The 24,137-nt window shown below is 41.7% G+C and overlaps 2 protein-coding genes across 4 annotated transcripts in view; one reads left to right on the top strand and one right to left on the bottom strand.

Moving 5' to 3' along the window:
- Positions 1-23,035, top strand: part of LYRM1 (LYR motif containing 1) — a 25,227-nt gene extending 2,192 nt beyond the window's left edge. Inside the window, exons 2-6 of one of the 3 annotated variants that reach the window (XM_068146815.1) lie at positions 5,654-5,812; positions 6,860-6,952; positions 8,776-9,047; positions 10,197-10,393; positions 13,679-13,777. In XM_068146815.1, coding sequence (XP_068002916.1) covers positions 5,654-5,812; positions 6,860-6,952; positions 8,776-8,892 — 369 coding nt within the window. In that variant the 3' untranslated portion in view covers positions 8,893-9,047; positions 10,197-10,393; positions 13,679-13,777. Of the gene's footprint in view, positions 1-5,653; positions 5,813-6,859; positions 6,953-8,775; positions 9,048-10,196; positions 10,394-13,678; positions 13,778-22,947 lie in introns of those variants that run through there. The other 2 variants (XM_068146814.1, XM_068146816.1) reach the window with 2 other exon arrangements.
- The window catches only part of DNAH3 (dynein axonemal heavy chain 3), a 59,590-nt gene continuing 47,882 nt past the window's right edge, over positions 12,430-24,137 (bottom strand). Inside the window, exons 52-61 of the mRNA XM_068146809.1 lie at positions 21,996-24,137; positions 20,872-21,097; positions 20,302-20,546; positions 18,499-18,615; positions 16,803-16,957; positions 15,918-16,085; positions 15,302-15,444; positions 14,549-14,753; positions 14,055-14,192; positions 12,430-13,883 (exon numbers count right to left, since the gene is read on the bottom strand). Of these exons, the coding sequence (XP_068002910.1) occupies positions 13,530-13,883; positions 14,055-14,192; positions 14,549-14,753; positions 15,302-15,444; positions 15,918-16,085; positions 16,803-16,957; positions 18,499-18,615; positions 20,302-20,546; positions 20,872-21,097; positions 21,996-24,137 (3,893 nt within the window). The 3' untranslated portion in view covers positions 12,430-13,529. The remainder of the gene's footprint in view (positions 13,884-14,054; positions 14,193-14,548; positions 14,754-15,301; positions 15,445-15,917; positions 16,086-16,802; positions 16,958-18,498; positions 18,616-20,301; positions 20,547-20,871; positions 21,098-21,995) is intronic.

Genomic DNA, 24,137 nt, shown 5'->3' with positions numbered 1-24,137 from the left:
TCCCTGGTAGAAGCGAGGGTGTAAGGCCATCATGGAAGAATATGAGCTTTCATTTCAGTTTGTTTTTCACCACGTGGAAGTGGAATATTTTAGCTGTGAATGAAGTTGAGCTGTGATTGTGGGGGGAGGAAGTCTGTTCAACTGGAAATGAAAACCAAATAAAGTTTTGGCTTTGCTAGCTACTGCAGCCACATGTGGCTGATGTTTGCAGGGTACTCTCTGTCACAGGCCACTAAGTAGCTGATTTGAGTGGAAGAAGATAAAAGTACTTTTGTGGAGACTGGATTTTGAAACATAATATCAGCAGAAGGCCTGTGACCTGCCCAGCTATCGCAGGAATCTGTGAGTCCTTCTCCCTGGGCCACTGGAACTCCTTGTTTCAGTTGTTGTCCCTCAAGGCAAGGACAGGCCAAATTTGTTGCTGCCTTAAGGACCGCAGACTCATTTTGGCAGACTTGCAAGAAAGATGAATATGGATTGCTGACCTCTAGTTGCTGTGGGTAGCTGCCAGAGGAATGATTGATTATCTCTTGCATTAGCAGCAGCAGAGAGACTGCAGGTCACTATTTAGCTTTTTTTGTAAAAGAGCAGATATGCACCAGGTTTGGCATCTCTTTAAATAAACCTTAGCCAAAGTGTGCATTTGACAGTGTAAGCTACAGATTGTCACATGGGCTGTAGCTGCTGATGTTCCACACTGTAATGCTGCTACACTCTGCTTTTGAATGATGCCAGTCATTTCCATAACAGAAAGGTGATCATAGTTCGATTCAGGAGGCAGTTGGCCCAGCAGTTTGTCATTGTGTCTTTAGGACTCCTTGCCAATAGCAAACCAGCTACCAGAAGTTGTATTGCTCCTCACTAAAACACTTTACATGTGAGAAATTCAAAGCTCCCTTTTCAAAGCTCCCTTTCCTTATTTCAGGAAGAGCTCAGTTCCCCATGATCTCCTCCCCTGTGCAAATAGGGTTCTAGCATCAACACTGTGTATGTTACTAATGCATGCCCTAGTTGGCTGGGATGTAAAAGAAGAGATCTATTGTTTCAAACTATCCTTTTTTCCCCCCGTGGGCTCTTACTTTCACCCTTGGCTTCCAGAAATCCTCTATGTACTCACTGCCGGCGGATTAATTTTAAAGTCAGTAGCTAATGCTTGACTTGAAAAGAAAGGATGAAGTAAAATAGACTTAGAGCTTCAGCAAAGGAGTTATACAGACAGGAGGAGAGTGCTGGACATGCATTCTTAGCCAAGCATCCCTCGCTGGGAAGCAGCTGTAACTTATTGTGTGTAAGTCCCAGTCTTCATGCGGCTTGCCTTCTGTCCTAGCTTTGCTTTGGCAGCGCGCTGTTGGGTCACTACAAGGCAGCTGACAGATTCCTTCTTTCTATATAAACTACATACCAAATAAACCTGCAGATAGCAAAAGAAGCCTGGTGTTTCACTGGTTATTCAGCTCATTGAACTTTTGGGCTGACCATCTAAAATCCAAAGGAACGTATATTTGTTCCATGAAAGTAAAAAACAACCTGGTTGCTACGTTTTAGACTCTAAAGGATTATTTGTTTTCATTAACAATGGGGAAAAGTTTGTGTCTTCCTGATGCAGTAACTCATTAACTGCTTGAGCCTCCTTTGCAAGTCTGGATACAATAGGATATTTCATGTGCTTGATGTGCACGTTGATAACGGGCTTGCACCTAGATCAAAAGGATGATACAACCCTGCACTGTCAGAACCCTGCCGGAGCGCCCAGCAAATGCTTGTTTGCAGGGCAACGCTTGGCTGCCCTCCAAAGGCTTCATTCTAAAGCCAGCCTGCAACCTACCATTTTTCCCCTTGATACCTTTGTGCATACAGACCCACCACTGACCTCTCCCACTTTATTTTGTTGCAGCAAACACCTGAAATTTGCTCAGCTAATACCACAGCCCTGTACTTTTGGACAAAAAAAACGCCTGTGGTTAACCTCTGTGGGCTGCGTTCTGCAACAAAATAAAGGGTGGTAGAAGTTAAACAATGGGTGTGACTACCACAAGATGAGTGTTAGTGGGAAAGTGGTGTAACATCCACTTAGCATTCCAGAGATGTGAAATGTAATTATGATTTAAATGCCAAAGATGTAAGTTGCAAGATGAGTAACTATGAGGACATGAAAGCCTCCCTTATCTTCCTTTCTGTACCACTCAGAATCATTTTGCACACCCACAAAACTAATACAAGTAGTGTCACTTGATGAAATTACACCTGATACATGACTTGTACCATCACATTTCTGTCGGTGTGGGATCTGATATACTGAAGAAAAAGATTCTGTTCTCATTTGCAACACTTTTAAGTTGGAAGCAATTCTGCTCTCAGTGGAATTATTCCCTGTTTACACTCCCACTCAGAGCAGGATCTGACCCAGGCTTTGAATTCTGTCCTATTTGCTCTCATCCTCTCGTGATAGACAAGGGTCCTCTGCCTGTGAAGGGTTCCTCACACCCTCATTTATGTGTCCTTGCTGAAATGTTTAATGAGTAGGTCCCTAACGTTAGAGATTGTTAATTAAATGAGCCTGAGCAGCAGCTCATTGCTGAGTATATCTGCAAAGCTGCTGAATAGCTTTCACATCACCTAGCACCTGTGGGAAGGAGAGCAGTAATACCACAGTGCAGCCCATGCCTAGATGAGGGGCTACACATATTATTATTATTTCTGTATCATTTAAATCACCAAGAAATTAAAGAAAAAAATGAATTCTAGGTGGGGGGAATAAAAATCTGTTTGTTCTAAAGTTTTAAACAAAATCTTCATGAACAGATTCTTGGTCTGTTTAAAATCCGTAAGTGACAAGTGCAGTTGCAGCTCTGAGCAAAGGGCATGCCCTGTCCCAGGTTGTGGCATTGGAAATCAGACTTAAAATCTATTTGAAACATCTTCCCCCTTGACATTCTTCTTCTTATTGTCTTTATGGATTACATGAAAACCTAAGCTGGAAGGTTTTTGTGCAGTGCTGCCTTTTACTAGCTGCCACCGGGGAACAAAGAGTATTACCAGCTCCACCAGAGGTGACACCTTCAAATCAAAGCAGAGGAGTGAGGCCAGGAGGGGCTCTAGGCAAGAACAGGATTTGGAACTCAGCTTGTGCTAGGTCAGCCCTTGTAGCTGAACTGTTTATTTTGTGTACAAAATATGGGCCTAACAGAGGGAAGCAGTGATCTTTTTTCCAGAGCCATGTACATGTGGAGCTTCATGTATGACTAATTTTACTGCCTGAAATGAAGCTGTAGAATGGATGAAGTGAAGCATTTATTCCAAAGTGTTTGATGAGCTGGGACTACTTAGCTATTTTATTGTGGATATTTGTTTCCTAGAAATACCATAAATATTTGCTAGAAACACTCTCTGCAGGGTAGGGGGAAAAATCATTTTTATATATGGGGGGGGGAGGAAATATGATTGCTTAACCATTTTAAAATGCCAATAGCAAACTAAAAGTGTTCTCTCTTAAGAATCAGATCCCTAACTGAGCTCATGAAATAACAAAGTGTCTTTGGCTCACAGTAACAGTTCAAACCAACAAACAAAGGAAAAGGCTAGAATTTACTGCCTTGGGTTTTTTTAGCAAAAGGAACTATGGGCTAAATCCTGTCTTCAGGTTAGCATCTGTAATTCTGACTTTGGTGAGGAAAAGATTGTGTGACTGAAGCCACTGGAGGACTGTACTGAAATATTAGTGGAGGTCAGCTGCTGTGGTGGAGACAGCCATCGAGAACTCTATGGCCTCAGAACAGTTTGGTTCATAGCCCTCTTCTGCTCTCCATAGAAGGAGGAATTGCCACAGACTGCAAGGACATCAGCAGTGGCCACACTGCCAAAGTTCCTGCAGTGTCTGGGTGTTTTAGGAAGCAGCTTTTCCTCTGTCGCCAAGGAAGAGTGCTCCCTCCAGGGGGGAGTGCAGCCTGAGTTACCCTGCTTCAACCTGTGAGCTATTCCCAGCACACAGATCTGATTTCAACATAGATTCAGACACAGTAACTAGAGCTCCAGGTTGGCAAATGGATCCTGAGACAGTTAGATAATGTCCTGTCCCTGACTCTTGTTCTTCCTTTCATCCATATACCTACTTTGCAGTGCTGCTGCATCTTCCTTTTGGACAGTGAGGTACCTTCAACAGTGGCAGTGTCCCTAAAGCAGAAGTCACTGTTTCTGTGAATCTAATCCATGTCAGAAATGTTGTTATTCCCACAGTGCATTTATCTCAGGGATATTTCTGGTCTGGCATGAAATAATGTCACCACTTACATGATAAAGTGCATGCAATAATAGAATAACAATAGACTTTCATTCTTGATTTCTGGTAAAGATTCTTACTGCACCTGGAGGCTGATTCAGCAAGTATACAGCTCTCTGAAAATCAAGACATTCAGGACTTTCCTAAATGCACAGTTAGTCTGCCTCACCTGCAGTGCTTAGATAAAATAGCTTTCATCACTTTTTCATCAGATCAAACTCCAGCTGAATCATTATTACACACTGTAGCGATATCACAAATAAGCTTCTCAGCCTCTGAAACCCATACTGGTTTTCAGTGCTTTTGTGGTGGTTTCAGAATGCTTTGCAGAGACAAGGTCAGCACTGGTACAAGGATTTCACAGCAGGCAGGACACTCAGAGTTTCGGTGGCTTGCCCAATGTCTGTTGCAAAACAGACCTTGAAACAGAACCTGAGCGTTCTTGTACCAGGCTTGGGATTCAGCAAAGCACCAAAGCAAATCACAGAATTATCAGGGGTGGAAGGGACCTCCAGAGATCATCGAGTCCAACCCCACTGCCAAAAGCAGGATCACCCGAGGTAGTCCACACAGGAATGCATCCAGGCAGGTTTTGAAGTCTCCAGAGAAGGAGACTCCACAACCTTTCTGGGCAGCCTGCTCCCCTGCTCTGTCACCCTCACTGTAAAGAAGTTTCACCTCATGTTAAGGTGAAACCTTCTGTGTTCAAGTTTGTATCCATTGTTCCTTATTACTGTGCACCACCAAAAAGAGATTGGCCTCCTCCACTTGACACTCACCCCTCAGATATTATAGCCACTGATCAGATCCCCTCTCAGTCTTCTCAAGACTAAACAGCCCTAGGTCTCTCAGTCTCTCTTCATAGGGCAGATGCTCAAGTCCCCTAATCATCCTCATGGCTCTCCCCTGGATTCTCTCCAGCAGATCCCTCCTGTCTCTCTTGAATTGCAGAGCCCAGAACTGGACACAATATTCCCAGTGTGGTCTCACCAGGGCAGAACAGAACCTCCCTGGGGAGAAGAACCTCTCTAGACCTGCTGGACACACTTTTCTTGATGCACCCCAGGATACCATTTGCCCTCTTGGCCACGACATCACTTTGCTGTCCCATGGCGAACTTGCTGCTTAACTCTGAGCAACAGCTCAAGCTGTTTGAATGGAGACAGGTTTGAGAAGCAGGACAAGTACTTTACTGGACCAGGTCTGCCACTTTCAACAGCCACTTACTGTGTATAGCTAGGTCTGTTTAATTTTTCATCTAGCTTAGCATGGAGCTATTTTTAAACTCATTCAGTTGTGTGAAAAGTGCACTGCTTGCTGGGCTTTTAGCAGCTGGTATGTTCAGCACACCTCTGGGGTTTGTGTTGCCTTTTTCAGATGACAGCAGTCACTCGGCAACAAGTTCTTGGCCTTTACCGCAAGATATTCCGAATAGCCAGAAAATGGCAGTCGGCATCAGGACAGCCAGAAGAAACCATTCAAGAGAAAGAGTACATTAAAAAAGAGGCCAGAACACTCTTCCAAAAAAACAAAAATGTGAGTGTCCTTCCAGTGTGGACTTTCTGAATGATCCTTGCTCTTTGTGCCGTCTCGGTGACTGGATGCTGAAATAACCTCAGAGCTGATCCTAGCATTTCATTCCCCTTAAATGCTGGAGTCTTTGGGTTATGGTTTAAATTTCTCTCCTGAAATAGCAGTAAGAAAACTCAAACCATTTCAGCTCTTCATTAACTTCTGTAGAAATCTAAAAGGTTTAAAGTTTTCCCTGAAAAAATGCCAAGAAAAAACCCTGAAGTTCCAAAGATACTGCCTGTGTAATTGAGGCAGCTTTTGATCTTTTAGAAAGCAAGCTAAGTGGATCATTAGCCATGCAATGGCAAAGAGAGCTCAGCAGCCTCTTATGCTGCTTTTTTTCCCCTTTTCCTTTCAAATCAGCAATTATTGGCTCTTCTTTTAAAAGAAGCACTTAATTTTATTATTTTTTTTTCCTCAAGGAAGAAATGTCAAACCTCTTTTGAAAGGGGTGACACAGACAGATTCCATGGTAATCAAAGGTCTTTCTTGTAATTGAGCATCACAGTGCTTATTTTGGCCTGGGACTGAACTGAAATACTGCAAAATCAAAAAGTGAATTTCAGTCACATTTGACACATTTCTGACTTCAAAGGGAGTTTCTGGATAGGATGATAACAGAATGTAGACCAAGGAGACTCCTCCCTTTCATCTCTAGCTACCTTGCAGAATGCTAAATGGGTGAGTGATGTTGTTTTCATGGATGCATTATTAGTTTATGTGTGTATTGTCTTTTTATAGAGAAAACACCATATTTGGGTAAAACCCTCCTGCCATAGCGTCAGTTGTGACAGCCTCTGAGCCTTAATATCCAGCACCATCAAGCCCAGAACTGTTGAGTCAAGGCAAACACTGATGTTGCCTTTTAAGGATAGGAAAGATACAATCATTGTATCCTGGGATTACAAAAAAAGAAGCTAAAGACAGTCACGTGGCTGTGCATCATTTACACTTGAGCTTCCAACTGCTAATTGCTGTACTGCTACAAAACATTTGTTTGTATGACCTTAGGTAACAGATCCAAAGTTGATTAAGCAATGTATAGAAGAATGTGAGGCAAGAATAGAAATTGGACTTCACTATAACATCCCCTACCCGAGACCTGTGAGTATAAATCCAGTCACAAAGGCTTCAGCCATACCCACTTAGCTCTAAAGCCATAAGTTGACATCACTGTCACTGCACTGCATTTTGAGATAAACCAGTATTTAATTGCTATGCTAAATTAGAGCCAAATAAGCCAAATGTATATTGAAATGTTCTCTCTCACTATAAATTAGGTAATTTCTTCTCACACTAAGGAATCAAAGCCTAAGTGGAGTTCCATGAGCTAAACTCCCAGAGCCTGTGCATATTTAGGCAGTCTTAACCAACTAATGAATGTAGAGAAAGATGGTGATGGAACCAAATCTGTTAATCTTTCCAGATAAGAGAGAGAGTAAGACTAAAATACTTAACTACATCTGCCATAGATACAATTATTTTCAAAGTCTATGTTACTGATATCTAATCCTTCTGGCCATAAATCAGATCTTACAAACCACCTGCCTATATTGCTGCTGCTTTCCCCCTGTTCCTAGAGAAAAAACATGTCCAAGATTCATGAAATGCTGGAAGTTGCAGTAGTGCCTTCTGTTGCACCATTCTGTATGGTTTCCTCACTGCCTACTCACTTCTGTCTGTAGTACTTTATGCTGTCTCCCATAGAGACTTCCTCTCTTCTCCTGTTGATTAGTTTGTATTTTCACATCTGTAGTTTCCTTATCAAGGTGGTCATGGTCAGAATTAAATTGTATCTTCCTCAGATGCTTGCCAGGACTGTGGTCAGTGTTAGCATCTGTTTAGCCTATAGCTTTTTCTTTTTCTCCAGTATAGAGAATAACAATGAACATCTGGCAAACAATGCTCCTAGAAATGGGCTCAAAATGTGAGCTCTGCAGTGACTCCAAAATCCCAAAGGCTCACTTCTATAGGGATCAGAAGCACAGAATCACAGAATGTTAGATGTTGGAAGGGATCTCCAGAGAAGTCCAACCCCTCTGCCAAAAGCAGGATCACCTAGGGTAGTCTGCACAGGAATGAATCCAGGTGGGTTTTGAAAGTCTCCAGAGAAGGAGACTTCACAACTTCTCTGGGTAGCCTGTTCCAGTGCTCCATCACCCTCACTGTAAAGAAGTTTCTCCTCATGTTGAGCTCTCTCAGGCAAACTTGAAGATGGTTGTTTTTCAGAGCCTAGGAATCTCTGTTGCTGCTTTAGTCAGTGCTTTTACTACTATTTGCACCTAAACAGCTATCTTACAGCATGACAGCCTCAGCAACAGTAACACCTGACTGCTGACACCTACATTTTTCAATCACTTAAGGGGATATAGCTGCATGACTCCCACAAATAGTCTTATAAAGACTTTGTCATTCAAAAGAAGAGCCTGTCACCTATTGCTCCTTCTGCTTGTGGAGTCAATGACACTGACTGTGCATTTTAATATGGTATATATAATCATGACACTAAGCAGGCAGACTTTCAATACATACAATTTGGGGTTATTTTATGACTTATAAGATAGGTATGAATAAAACACGCAGTGTTTTTGAGACATCTACTTAGGAATGTTTAGGTCTTGCTGTTCTAGAACATTGTAAGCATCCTTTTTCAAGTATATTATCATTACAGCCTGCTATTGAGCTACACAACAAGGTTACTGAAGGCTCAGGTATATAGAATTTTAATAAACAGAACATGTAGGGCCTGAAAGTTACAGCAGTAGTCACTCCTCAGGAAGGGCTGCCTGGTTTGAGACAGTGCAGTTGCCTTCTCCAGACTGTGAAAAAAATGATTTAAAACTCAGTGAAACCTAATCTCTATTTCATGCCTTCTTTTTCTTGCACCTTCTCACTATGCACCTAACTGGTGGGATTTTCTTTTCCAGATCCATCTGCCTCCCATGGGTCTTGCCCATCAACAAGGCCGCATGCTGCGCCGCCAGGAAAAGTTAAGGAAGATTTCTAAGCCAATATACCTGAAATCCCATGATGACATTTCATAACTCATCATGTAAGCTGGGATGTGTAATCACATCATCTTAAGCTGTGGACTGCAATCCATGTGATTCGTGTGCACAACTGTGAATGAAGCAGTTTCGGTCACTACACTTTTCCAGAGGCCAAAAAGCTAACTGATGCATTGCATATGATGGATAAGGTTGGTCTAATATTTATTACATTTCAACCACTGACTCATCAATAAAAGTAACACTTTTCCAGAAGTGAGGTGTGATACAAAGATTACTTTGACATCAGGACAAACTACAGCAGATTTTTCATACTATTGAAGTATAGCAGAGTTCTCGAGTGGTTTGAGGGTGATATATTAGTTATGATATATCAGCTCAGTTATGATTGAAGACAAGGCCTTGGGTAAAGGTCAGCAAAATTCAGGACTACGGCTAGGAGAATCAAGCAGACACAGTGCTGTAGAGCTTCCAAATGCACATGGGAATAGAGTGACTTGAGTTCTGAAGCTGTACTCCTTCCTCTCTTGTCCCAGCAGAAACATTGCAGTTTCATAGTATCCTTAGGGTGAAGTATTGTTTCCGAACAGACAGTAGCAAGGAGACGGCAGAAATGCCACCACTCCTTTCTCCTTCTTGGAAGCTGCAGAGGAGTGGCCTAAAGCCTCTGTGTCAGCTTTTTCTCCTGTTCCTTTGGGAGGGTGTGGATGTGAAATGCAAAGTTTGGAATGCTATTACACAACTCAGTAAAACAGTCCACTGCTGCCTTCCTCAGGTTCCCATGTATGGACTGACTCAAAACTCACCCTTCAGGGAATCACTATAGGAGCAAGCTTAAGATGCTTTGCTCATGTTCACTGTGCCTTTTTCAAACTAATCAGCACATTGGCTTTCTCAGTGATTATTTTACTGTCAGGTTTGAGGCCTTACATTATGTATAGAACCCCAGTTTTATTTTGAAATATTACCTACAACAATCTTCTTAGTCTCAAGTTCAAGAGCTATTTCTGTTCTGCAGGTGCCTCATGAAAGGAAGTGAAACTATATTCATTTGTCTCTCACTGGCCACCAGTTGTTTTGGCTCGTTTTGTTTTTTGGCTTTACCAGACTGTTTCTTCAGGAAGCTTAGGGGTGGCCTACTGTCCTTCAGGGTAGAAGCCTCACTGTACTGAGAGACTACATAAACACAGCCCACAGCTGCTTTGAGGACAGAGGGTATAAGCAGCAACCTATTCCAGCTAGAAGATAATGATGGCAAAAAAGCAGATGTGAAAAGTGCAGTTTATATTCTTGCTTATTAAAATGGACAAACCCAACATCTCATTTCCTGATCTCCCCAGTTCATCCTGAACTCTCCAAGCCCTAAAAGGCAATGGCAAAGACATATTCTTGTCCACCTTAAGAATAAGCTAAAACTGGTCATGTGATAAACAGAATGACAGTTCCTCCCCCAGGAATGTACTTTTAAAAGTGGAAAAAAATACAAGTGGATGAGAAAGCACAAGGAGACAATGAGAAGAGCAAGTCAGCATGACAGGTACTGGCTAGCCTAATTTCTCACTACCCTTTATGGCTCTGGTCCACAAAGTTATCTATTCCCATATAATTTTTTTTTTCCTGGGAATGCCTCATGTGGGAAGTAACATGTAAAATGCCATTGTTCTGCCTGTCAGTGGGAGCTTAGCAAATTAACTGCTGCCAGGAAGACATACAATTTCAGCCTAAGACAAGGGGGATGTAAAAAGGATGGTAAAAAATAACATGATTATATACACTGCTTAATCCTGCCTTGAAAGAAGCACAAATACAGCCTCTTGCTGTCCTCAGTCTCATATACCAGCCTAGAGATCTGTCCACTGAACCAAACCAAAAAGTGCAGAGACAAGAATTTTGAATGGAAGCTTAGGCTCATTATTGTGATTAAACTACAATTTGAATCTTTGCCATTGTTCAAATTCATGTGGCTGATGAAGGCACTGATGCTGTGACTCCTCAGGTGAATAAACAGCGGTGTAAATCAGAGTCTTAAATTAATGTCTGCCTTATAGTGAGAACTCTTTCCTGAGCACATAGCATAAGATGCAGATTGCTTCAAAAGAACATCCTAAAGTTACAGATTTACACCAAACTGAAATAAGAATAGAAGCTTATGTCTGAAGGGAAACATAAATAAGCACCTCTAAAAAGGCTCAAGTAGCCTTAAGTAACTCAACTCAAATGAATATCCACTTCCTTAACTAAAAAGCCAGTAAGTTGAACTGCAGTAACTGCAATCCATTGAGATGCTCTAAAAAGCCAGGCAGCCCATTAATTTTTCAAAATAAGTGTGTGAGAAATTGTTAACTAGTGCCTGATCCTCATATCTTTCCAGCACCAGAAGGCAAAGACTGAAATTTGTTAAAATCTCAGGCTGTTCAGCTGAAGGAAGGACTAGATCAGCTCTTCTGTCAAGACTGGAGAGCAGAGCTTTTTTTTCACAGCTTATGTCAAACTCTATGGAAAAGAGAATCTGCCTTAGAGCCCTTTGGTTTTGAAGGTCAAACTAGAAAGCTGCCATTTTGGGATAGCTGTTTAGGTTGGAAAATACTTCTAAGATCATCAAGTCCAACCACTGACCTAACACCACCATCCCCCACTAAACCATCTCCTGAGGAGCCATGTCTACACATCTTTTTAACACCTCCAGGCACGATGACTCCACCACCTCCCACGGCAGCCTGTTCCAATGCCTGACCACCCTTTCTGTAAAGAAATTTTTCCTAATATCCAATTTAACCCCACCCTGGTGCAATTTGAGGCCATTTCCTCTCACTTGATACTGAGGTGAAGGGACCAACCCCCACCTCACTGCAACTTCCTTTTAGGTAGTTGTGGAGAGCAATGAGGTCTCCCCTCAGCTTTCTCTTCTCCACTTCTCCAGACTAAACAATCCTACTTCCCTCAGCCACTCCTCATAAGACCTGGGCCTGACATCTTTGCCCTGGTCACCAGGTAAAAATGAAGATGCTCCAAATGCCTGCACGCTGCACTGTTAATGAGGCATGGAACGTGGTGCATGTATACGTATGGTACATGAAGATACCCTACCAATTACCTAGCACTGTACAGCACACATGTAACACTTCTTGCTTACCTGTATGTTACTGTTCTTAAAAGTCACTATCTTATGAACCTTTGTACTCAGTATGAGTGGTTACTAAAACAATAATGAACACTGCTTTCACCTACAGCAGCTAAGCACAACACAAGTGATAAATTGGTATGACAGGAACTATGCCTTAATGACTTGTAGCAGCATCACTTAATGACTGTAGCAGGATACTGGCAAGTGCTGAATTATAGCTGCATCTCTGACTTTGTGAGGCCTCAAGCAAGTCATTAAAATGCTGCAATTTGGGCAATGAAAAAAAATATATACCTCAAATTAGTGGATGTTTATGCAGTGGGGTTTTCTTTAAATGCTTGCCTTGATCTTTGTGCTTCTCTCGTACTATGTACACAACAAGTCTAATGATGTATCTTTAGTACCTTCTTGGCACGATGTGGGGATTAGCTAATGACTGCAAAGCTCTTTGAAGATGTTCAGGCTATTTTATTTTTAATTAATATTTGCAAGCTACTTGCAGCTCCTCTGATGAAAGGGCTTAAACTAGTACAAAGTTGCAGGTGGTTTTAGTCCAACGTGGAAGAGGGCAAAATGAGGAAGTAAAGTGAGATTATAGAATAGGAATAGAATAGAATAGAATAGGGATAGGATAGGATAGGGAATAGAAATAGAGCAGGTTGGAAAAGACATGTGAGATCATCACCCAACCTATCATCCAACATCATCTAATCAACTAAACCATGGCACCAAGCACACCATCCAGTCTCTTCTTAAACACCTCCAGTGATGGTGACTCCACCACCATTATGGGAGAAAGGGAACAGCTCACTTACCAGGTCACTGGAATACAGAAGTAAATTCTACTGACATTTAAAAAGAAGAAAAGAAAAAGAAGCTATGAGAAGCACAGTGCTCTGAGAAAGGGCAGACTCCCAGTGCACACGGGGGCTAGCAGTTTGACATGGAAATTCTGAGGCACATCTTCAAGGAGTGTCAGTTACTCTAGTTTCATGATATAGCTCTGGCAGTTCATGCTAGCTGAGGGTTGGGTTTACATGTTGACAACAAACTATTCTCATCTCCCACCTTGCCCTACATGTTCCAGGGACAGACAAGTGGTAGGCAAATCCACAGAGTCCTATTTGCAAGAGTTGTGGATCACATTCCAATTAAAATCAGCAGCAAAACTTATGGGGCCTAATTTTATTAAAATAGAAAACCCCCAAACTAACAACAAAACAACACACCCAAACCCAAACCAACCAAGCCCTATCCTTACAGCTAGGTGGTAATATCTGGATTTCCAATGATGTGGCTGGCACACAGTTTGATTCGGATGAATTGCAGAATAAAACCCAGGTCTCTGAGTAAGCTTCTGTTTGCAGTGTTCTGTTTTCACTCACTCTTGCTCAGTGGCTGATAGTGGCTAAAAACCAAACAGAATTTGGGAGCTGCTTTGAAGGCACCAAGAAATACTGATATCTATTAAAAAAACCTAAATAGCAGCCATTGTGGAGTGAAGTATATCTTTTAATAACAAAGTTCAACTGCTTTGGCTTGCATCCTTTCAGTCATCTAACTGGCACAGTGCTGCCACGCCTCGATTTATCCAGTGTTTCTGGGGCTTGTCTGAAGGGAGTTCAATTGAGAGAACATAGTTGGTTGAGTGGCCAGTGGTGGATAAGACACCTCTTCTTGCACTTGTTTTGTATACAGGGCATGAATAAATGTTCATGTGAAGAAAGCTCGAACTTTCTCCAGGTTTCAGCCAAATGATGGGCAGAGGATCATAAAGGACTTTGGGAAGTGATTCTCCAACTACCAGAGATTCCCGATCCCATCGTGCACCTTCCAAATAAAGGCCTCTCACATAAGCCCCATCTTCTGGTATTTTCTCCATTGTGTGCTCCTGTTTCATCACCTAGAATGATTAAACCATTGCTCAATTTTACCTGGAGTATATTCAATTCTGTAAGTAACAGTCTGAAGTTGCTCCTTTAAATAAAATGTCTTTTTTGAAAGCTCTTCCTTGCTGCCCCAGAACATGGGTCAAGCTATGCAAGAAACACAACATTCCTCTGCATTTCCTTACCTCAAATTCAAATCCAATATGGTCAATAGGGATGGTGTATTTTCTGGCATAGTTTTGTAGAACACCAGTCAGAAAAGACTGAGTGAAGAAGAATCCTGAGAGCCAAAAGACAGTGGGTGGTCCATTGATTACCCAGTCCTGGATAGAAAGGAAAACCAAAAAGCCAATCCATCTGTGACTTCACTGTGCCAGTTCACCAGAACAGAGATGGCTCTTCAGATAACACAAACAGCACAGAGAGATCTAAACCTTGGAGCCCCTGGATACTACTATTAGTTCTGTACTTTTCAGAGCCAACCAATTACATAAGTCAAGTTATTTACAATGACAACAAAAAGAATCACTCATTCTGAAACTACCATAAGTCAGTGCTACTGAGAAAGACATTTCAGAAAGTAGCAAGTCCAGACACTACAGCACTGATACACATTTTATCCATTCAGCTTTCAGCTACAGAGTCCTTACTTACATCTGTCAGTCTCAGTTTAGCATACCTGGAAGAAGACCAAACGACAGAGGAGATCAGACACATAACTTCCCAGTGGCTTCAGTGATGGATAGGATTTGGCAGCCCACATTGCTGGTACTTTGCCTATTAGCATGCTGTTGAAAACATCTTCAAGTTCAGATGACATCAACACTTGGCCTTTAATGGCTTTGCCTAAATTTATGAGGCTGCTCCGAACAACTTCAGTAAGCCTTCAGATAACACAAAAGAAATTGTCATCTCATTATTTACTTCTTACTGTCTGGTTAAAGACCTCTGAGAGCAACTTGAATGAAAAGCCAGTCAAAGTTGGTAAATGTCCTGTCAGAAATTCCTTATCTCACATGCCGTTCTCAAAACTTAAGAAAAGCAAACAAAGCAAAATCACACACAGAGAAATGAAAGACAGTGAAAAGTCCCCTTCTAGACAAGGGAAACTGAGCCTCTAACACTAAATAACAGTGTGCTGTGAACACTGGGACCTGGGTGTGACTGAAAAAGAATAAAGCAGGCTCTCCTACCTCAACAAAACAAATCTGGTCTAAGTTCACGTTCCAAGAATACCACTACTATTTCCATATTCAGATAGTCAGATGCAGCTTTCAAGTCTTTTTCAAAGGTTCATGCAAAGCAGAATCTATCATGCTAACAATTCATTGCAGAAGGTTTGTAAGTCTTTTCAAGGCTTGTGAGTTGTTAGCACTGATGAACACAAGCATCTTCCAGTATTGGTAGTGCTACCCAAAATGCTGAGCCATACCTGTTAAATCGAATTAGTTCTTGCCTGAGAACTGTATTCATGGACTCTTCATAGAGTACTGGGTACATCTTCATAACCTCTTCAACATCAAAGTCACTTGGTAATTTGGATAGGATGTCTTGTGCCAAGTCTTCAACAGTTTCCTGAAATCATAAGTTTGCAGTGAATGAGGAATTTCCCCCTTTCACCTATTTTTCTTCAGTAAATTCTGCAAAACACAAAGCTGTTTAAAATTGCTTAGGAATGGGTGTGATTTGAAGTGCTTTGCCAGCTCTAGTTGTTAGCTGTCCTCTAACTACGATTCATGACTGAAGTGAAGCACTTCACTTTTATTTTAAAACACAAAATATGAGAGAAACATTCAAAGTGCATTCAAAGTTGTACTCAGCCAGGTGGGGTTCTGTGGTATCAATCTATTTACAGTCAAAATTATTACAGTATCTTCCATCTTTAGAGGTTTTTCTATGCCAAATGTGTCTGGTTCTCTACAGAGACACTCACATCTACTCCCAAGCCACAGTGATGTGATGAAAGGTGCTGGATTACTTTGAGACCCAAGGCACAACAGGAAAGGGCACCTTTCCAGAGTGCAAGTTGATCTTTCTTCCCCAGTTACCTGAGGGGACTTGCCACCTCCCCCTGCTTCTCTAGGCAAAGTCAGGAGCACACTCTGGAAAAGTTGATTAGTCTCCTGGTTATCCTTGGTGATGTCTGCATTTTCATGAAGTCCAAACACTTCAGGGTGTGTTGTAATTGGTAAACTTCGTATGTATTCAATGTAAGACTGTAAAAGAAACACTTAGATACCAGAAATCATACAATACTGCATTAAATGAAAGTCAGTAAACCAAACTTGGACAGAACCTTCCCAAGTACTATGAAACACATTAGTTCTGAGTTAATCACATCCAGAAACAGAGTTAATATAAGTTTTATATGATTCAAAGACTCAGTGAAGAATTGTTCTTGCCACCTTCACATAAGCAGCAAGAGAAAGAAATGTACATCAGAAATATATAGGGAGCACTGGTAGGAGTCACAGAAGAGAGCAGGATGCTGTATGTATCACCCCTACAACTGCAGGCTACACAAACAGCATGCTCCTTATCTCTATCCAGTTGTTAGAAGGGAAGAAAGGATGAAAAGTGGGCATACACCTGGGCCATTCCACCTCCTCAGCATGGTCACTGCTCTTGAGGCAAAAATGATTGCAAGAGGGTGCAGAAGTACCCTGTAAATTCCTGAAGCCTGACTCTTATTGGCTTTCTAGAGTGCACTGGAAACCGACACAGGGGTGGCTCTTTGCACCAGCAAATATCAGAGTATTGGATGACCATTTCATCTCATTGGGCTGTGTACCAGATTGCTGTTTCATACATAAGAGATACCATGGCATGGCATGAGGTTTATTTTCTACTTGTTGTATTCAGCATATCAAAGTACAGTGCAAATAATGTTTTCCCCAATAGCTCAGAGTGAATTTACATTGTTATCTTCTCACCTCATATGGACCATGTGGTGGTATGTAGTAGTCATCTACAGCTGCAAGCATGTACTTGTCCTGCTCTATATCCTTGTTATAGACTATGGAAAGCAGAGACAGCAGAAGGCGCCTGTCTTTATCATCTGTTACTCTGCCTCCATAGTTACATTCCCCTGGGAAAGGGCAAAGAAAAGCAGGATGGAAAATTGGAAGTTAATGAACAAATACAAAATTGCTGTGCTACAATGAGTAGCTCCAGTACATTTAAGTTATGAAGGTCCAGATCTTCCAAAGTTTTTAGGTCCTATATTTTAATTACTTCAATGGAAATTAGGCACTTCAACACCTTAGGGACTATGGGCCAAATCTGTGTGCCTGGATGATGAAAGGTTTAACAAATGCTATGAGTTGGTCTCAGAAACTGCTACTCAGGCCACAGCAAATAATCTCATGCTTTAAACGAAAGCTCTTTTGTTTGAGGTTCTGCTAAGAACTATCAAAATCTGATCAGTGCTGTATAGCTGATACTTGTCTTGTTCCTGTCATGCAAACATACCCTGATTGTGCAGGCATGCAGGAGAAAACAAGCAATCACAAATACGCAGTAACCCTGTGCAGCAGGGGTTGGTGAGATCTAAGCAATGAGGGAATCTTTCCACTGATAGGAAGCACAGAAAACTATTACATATTCACAGCTGTTACTTCAATCCTGACTTCCAAAATTCTTTTTTATAAAACTAACAGTAATACTAGCAAAACCCAGGAATTATCTGACAAAGGAGGTGCCAGGAAGCAGCTGTCTTTCTGGACTAAAGAAGTGAATAGCCACAACAGCCAGTTATTCACACAGGTCACCACCTCCTGCTTTAAAGTGATGAGTATTATCACATCCTCTGCTGAACTGCCAGTGCTTACTGTGTTGGGATTGTGTTGACTGGCTAAAGTGAAACAGAGGCTGGTGGCGGTTTTATTTGACATATATGAAAGAAAGCCCAGGAGGTTTCCTGGACTGTTAGTAATCCTTGCAGCTATATGTGAGCCAGGACAGCAATGGTGCCTGAGGGTTTGGGATACCAGTTGTCCAGTTCTGGGTGTGTCCAGTTCTGGACCCCTCAGTTTAAGGAGGACATCAAAACACTTGAACGTGTCCAGAGAAGGGCAACAAGGCTGGGGAGAGGCCTTGAGCACAAGCCCTATGAGGAGAGGCTGAGGGAGCTGGGATTGTTTAGCCTGGAGAAGAGAAGGCTCAGGGGCGACTTCATTGCCCTCTACAACTACCTGAAAGGTGGTTGTAGCCAGGAAGGGGTTGGTCTTTTCTCCCAGGCAACCAGCACCAGAACAAGGGGACACAGTCTCAAGCTGCGCCAGGGGAGGTTTAGACTCGAGGTGAGGAGAAAGTTCTTCACCGAGCGAGTCATTCGTCATTGGAATGGGCTGCCCAGGGAGGTGGTGGAGTCCCCATCCCTGGAGGTGTTCAAGAAGAGATTGGACGTGGCACTTGGTGCCATGGTCTAGTCATGAGGTCTGTGTTGATAGGTTGGACTCGATGATCCTCGAGGTCTCTTCCAACCTTAGTTATACTGTGATACTGTGATACCACTTGTCAGCATGCAGAGAGTAAAGAAAGGAAACCTGGATGGAACCCACTCAATTTGCCAAGTACTCAGCTGGTACAATGATAAACCAATGAAAGAGCCTAGCAAAGTGCCTGTACCTGTGAGGTATGTCAGAGCTTCAAAAGGAGGCTCTTCATACTCGTTCAGGAACATCTGGACCTGCCGCATGCTGATTCTGAGGTCGGATTCGTTGAACTCGTACGGAATATTCCAACCTGTTTGATGCAGAGGATGCAAAGGGCAGTGGTGCACTGTGCTGATAGCCAAGCTCAGGAAATTATGGTATTGCTACTATAGAGCTGAGGATAGCAGCTGCCAGCAGTGCCTAGAAGCAGCCCTGGAATTTACCAGGCTGTTTATTGCACAAGGCACAGTACAACAGTAACCATGATGCATCCCAAGGCACTCTTACCATCATCCTATATATTTAAAGCATAAGTACAGGCATTCAGCAGCACATGCTCCTGAAAAATTGTATTTTACCTTAAGCAGAACACAGACCTGCTCAGTACTTTCAGCTGATCTGTTGCTATTTGGAGATTATGAGAACAGGAGCTTTAATTCATTGACTGATTTTAATTGTTGATCAACCTGCCCATCTCTTAATGCTGCTTGTATATAGCATTCAGAGTAACAGGACAACAAAAAACACCACACAGGAGCCTACTCCAGATAAGAGAATCCTTCAAAAGACCCATACCCCTAAAGCAAACAAAAAAATAAGGCTATAGCTGCAACTGTCCTTTTTCCCCCAGACAGCTGGTCTCATGAAGTAGTTGATGGTGCTTGAAAATAACCTTTTTGTCCTTTGCAAAAATGAAATGCTTGCTCCAAAGCAAGAAGTGAGATTCTTCATACTGGCATACTGTTTAGTTAAACAGCTACATATTAAAACAACAACAGCAGCTTTCAGTCCCTCTATGGAATATTTTCTGACAGTGCCTGTTATGACAAAGACAGACCCAGTCAGAATGGAAGGCTGAGAACTTCATGCCCACCAGTGGAGAGCATAAGCTTTATATAGCTATAAAAATGGAATTTGTAATTCATTACATTTCTACATTTTATGTAGATGTTCCAGATAGTTTTCTAAATATTTTGAGATGATACAAAAAGCTGAAACACAAATCCATGTATTTCCATTGCTGTGTTATAAAAACACACTGAGGTGTGTCAGGTAATGATAGGACTAGGGGGAATGGAAAAAAAATAGAAATGGGTAGATTCAGATTGGATGTTAGGAAGAAGTTCTTTGTCATGAGGGTGGTGAGACACTGGAACAGGTTGCCTAGGGAGGTGGTAGAAGCCTCATCCCTCAAGGTTTTTAAGGCCAGGCTGGATGTGGCTCTGGGCAACCTGATCGAGTGTGAGGTGTCCCCATCCATGGCAGGGGGGTTGGAACTACATGATACTTGAGGTCCCTCCCAAGCCTAACAATTCTATGATTCTAAAGAAATTTGTTTCACACCAAGTAAACTTATGCACAAGCTTTGATAAAACAAGTATACAAATAAATAAACAAAAGCAGAATCAAGAAGACACATCTTTACACGTGAAAATTTAAACCAGAACTGGATTTGATGGTTAGTTAGAACAACAGTCATAAATTTAAACCTAAGCAAGCTATAATTTCATGTAACCACTCTATAATACATCTACTTGGAAAATTGGGATTTTCTAGTCCTCTTCCAGGTTAATACATTTTGTAGCTTCAAGAGTAGCTTTTCCTCAATGAGAATCCCTGCAAATAACAGCTTTAAAGCTTTATGTTCTGTGCACTACAGGTTGCCCTCATGTAATATTGCTAACAACAACGCTGCCTTTTTACAGAGAAACTCCAAGAACGCATTTCAAAACTACTAATCTTAATGAAAGAACCTGCAAAATAACCTAAACCTTACCCAGTGGACCAAAGTTTCTTCTTTCCTGCACAATAGCATGAAAAAAGCAAAGGCCAAACAGCAGCTTTTGCCACATTTCTGGCTTTTGGCAACCACTGAAGAAGCCAGGGTCGGAGATGGGGTCGTTAAGGTACGATCGAAGAAGGTTCACTCTAACTCCTTTTGGAGGCTCATTTGTCATTTTGATGCCATTCTGGAGGATACTAACAGGAAACTTTTCTGATGGATAACTAGTTAACCACAACCTGAAAAGAATTTTTAAAAGCACATTATCAAACAAATCCTCAATGCTGACAAATCCTCAGTACTGATCTGCAGAAGGCGAAGGTTTTGCTACTTGCTTAGCTGCAATGATAACATCTAAATCTGTTCTGAAATGCAGGCATAAAATAGCTTACATTGGACAGGTAGGAAAGATGACACCCTAATGAGGTATCTTTATTTTACCACTGCACAGAGACAATACAAATGCTATACCTGGCTGTTGACACAGAAGAAGTTGCATTTCTTTTTACTAGTGCCTTCAACGAAATAGTCCAGTTAGAAAGAGCAAAACATTCAAACTCCTACCTGAACTTCTCATTGGTATTCTCAGGTACTATAACTTCCTCACAGATTTTTTCCAAAGCAGGCATCCAGCTAGTGGCAAGATGGCAGTTTTGCAGTACTACCCAGGTTCCATCACTAATAGCCTGATAAATCATTTTGGCTGCTATTGGGCCCTGGCCCTGTCCAAGTGAAATAGTTTGAGTGCTTGCACCTCCCATGCCAACATCATCAGCAAATTTTAGCAGACCTGCAATGGCACGTTTCACACATGTAAACAAAGACAAAGTCTATTAGAAAGTGAATCTATGCTATATCCATAATTTTTGTGGTCTAAAAAGCAACTAAATATGCAGAAGTTCAATATTTTATTCAGTTGGAAATACCACCACCACTGCAATCCAGCAGCAGTATCAAATGCTGGATCAGTCACTGTGTTTCTGAGGTACATGCTAACATTTAGGTGTATAAAGCAATACAAAAAAGAAAGGAAACCCACCAAATACTAGCCAGGTTAACTAGCCTGTCTTCTCCTTTTGCTCACTTCCAGCCTGCACTACCAGCTCTCTACTCTCTCTGTTCCATGGGTACAATTATTTATGGGAGCTGAGCTGGAAATTGGATCTTAAGATCTGGTTAAAAATAACCCTCTTACTTTGCCATCAAAACCAACACCTTCTACATAAGGCTCCATGTTACAAATCTTTTGGCAGAAAACCAGGGTTAAAAATAATCTGGGTGGTTATTTTTTTTAAAGGACATTTAACAGATGTGTTTTAAGTGTGGTCATCGACACCATTTAATTAGTAACTCAGAGGGAGGAAACTTTCTGGAGGAGGGGTTGTAACAAATACTGGGGCAAGTCCCAAACACCCACTGAAAGAATTGTAATGCAAGCATAAATTATAAATTGGTCTGGATGTTACAAGCTGTTGGATCTCTAAGCTAGACATTTCATCACCCTCACGCCCATTCCACCCCCTACCCGTTTTAGCATCATTGTTTATATACAAGGTTTGATATTCCATCATTTCTGTACTGTGCTTAAAGACACTTTAAAGACCAAATGAAAGGACCTACAGTATCATCAGTTCAGTTACACTCAGTGACCCTTAATCAAATCAAAAAAGATTCAATACCAATCTCACCTGCCATAGGATCAGCACCTGGTGACAATACAAAAATCAAAGGGGCACAGCAATTTGAATCACTGTAACTTCTTCCAAGATCAAAAGTAGGTGGATCAATAAATGTCCTTCCCATATTTTCCACAATGAACTCCTGCACTGCTGGAATAATTTTGTCTGGTCTCAAACATCTGAGAATAACCATGCGGTCTAACCCCACCAGCCTGCTCCAGGTATCTGGGAAGGCTTCCTCATGGGGTCTTACAGAGTCGTAGATTAGTTTCCACTTTGAAGAATTCTCTCTTACATGTTCCATTAATCCCTGGAGGTTTGTCAAACTAGATGCACGTACAAGCTCAGCCCATGACTTGTCAGACAGCCAGTCTGGAGCTGGATTGGGGTAAGGATTATCAAGAGCAACCCCTCCTGTCAGCAGGAAATGCCAAACCACATCATCTATTTGGCCTTTTCCCTTCATGATGCCTACTGTCAGCAGTAAGGAGAACAGCAGCTTGTCCTTTTCAAAGAGTGACCGACACACGTTGTTATAGATGCTTATTGTGAAATGCTCAGTTATATTCTTAATTCTCTCTTCTAGATGTTCACTCTTTTTGCTTTTAGCAATAGACTGAACATACAAGTTAAAGAACCAAATCAGTGAATACTGGTACATAGGTTCAATGTTTGCCAGGTCAGAGATGCAGAAGAAGATAACAGCTGAATGAACAGCAACTGGCTTATACCCCATTCGAGTAGAATCTATTTGCATTTCAGTTACAGAGGAAACCTTTTGCTTTTCAGAGATTTCTTCAGATAACTCTTTGGAGGAAGACAAAATATTAATGGCTGTTTCATCTTCTAAGATGTTTCCTTCTGAACTGGAAAGGACCTCTAGGATTTTATCTTCTATTTCCTTCAGTTGTTTCTTGTTGGCTGCACTTTCTATAATCAGTTTATTTTTCTTTTCTTCTAGCTCAGGCTTTTCCTCTGCAGCTACAATTCCAAGAAGCTGGTCCTGAAGACCTAAAGGTGTAATCATGAAGTTGAGTAGACAAACTTTCACAGCCACCTCAGGAAGATAATGAGGATTTCTTAAGCAGGTTGTTATGTAAAACCTGAAATCTCTTGAATATTCAATTATATTTTCCCCTAATTTCATGTATTCTACTCCTTGTTGTTTGAATGTTTGCTTTAATAAAATGGGTTCTATGAAGGCATCTAGCTCTTCACCAATATTTTCCAGCAAGACTGGTGTTCCAAGCTGAACAGCATTTTCCAGTGTCCTCACATAATGTGCATCAGACAATTTGATAACTGACAGCCTGTTAGTTTTCTCCATGTTTTTCACCCACTTGTTAGCTTGCCTTTGAGGATCTATCATTAAAGCCCATCTTCTGGAGTTAGACACAATCACGCCATTGTCAATGGAAAAAGAATCAACTGGCAATCCAGCAATCTGCCACGCACGGATTTTGACTGGGTCCCCTAAGGTATTACTTAAGCTAAAATCACTGGAGCATGGGATCTTCTTCTCTCTGCACAGGACTTGCCATTTCTCTTGACATTTCAGGCGGTAATCAACAGTGAAGGCTCCCAAATAAGCCACGGTTCCTGATGACAACAACACATCTCCTATAAGGTCTGTGTACCGAATTCCTAATACCCGTGCAGCTTCTGTCCACCTGTCTTTCTCTCCGCCAAGACCACTAATCAGCTGTTCAGCTCTCACAAGCTTCTCTGAGCACAGCTCAATATTGCTTTCCAGTTCTCTCTTCCGCTCGTTCATCTTGTCCAACTCATCGTTCAAAGCTTGGAGGTGATCAACTATCTCCTTAAGTTCTGCTTGTTTTGTTCTTAGCTTCTGCATTTGAACATCCAGCAGCTCCTCTGCGGCTTTCAAACGTTCGCGCTTCGGGCCAACCACTTTGGCAACGCGATCGTACACCTCCATGGCTCGCACCCACTTGCACAGCCCTTCACAGGCAGATGAAACATTTTTTATCACAGCTGGTTGAAAATCTGGATGGTCAATAAACCTCTCTCTAATTCTCTTCATTATAGCAGGAGGAATATTATCCTTGTCATAAGTCTTCAAGCTCTCAAGGAATTTCAGATCTCCAAGAAGTTTTCTAGATGATCCCCAATAGTCTTCTATCATTTTAC

Source organism: Melanerpes formicivorus, unplaced genomic scaffold (genome assembly GCF_026170545.1).
Source record: "Melanerpes formicivorus ecotype bairdi unplaced genomic scaffold, bMelFor1.0.p_v2 SCAF_14, whole genome shotgun sequence".
NCBI classification, from domain to species: domain Eukaryota; kingdom Metazoa; phylum Chordata; class Aves; order Piciformes; family Picidae; genus Melanerpes; species Melanerpes formicivorus.
This window is presented reverse-complemented; position numbering and strand designations above follow the sequence as displayed.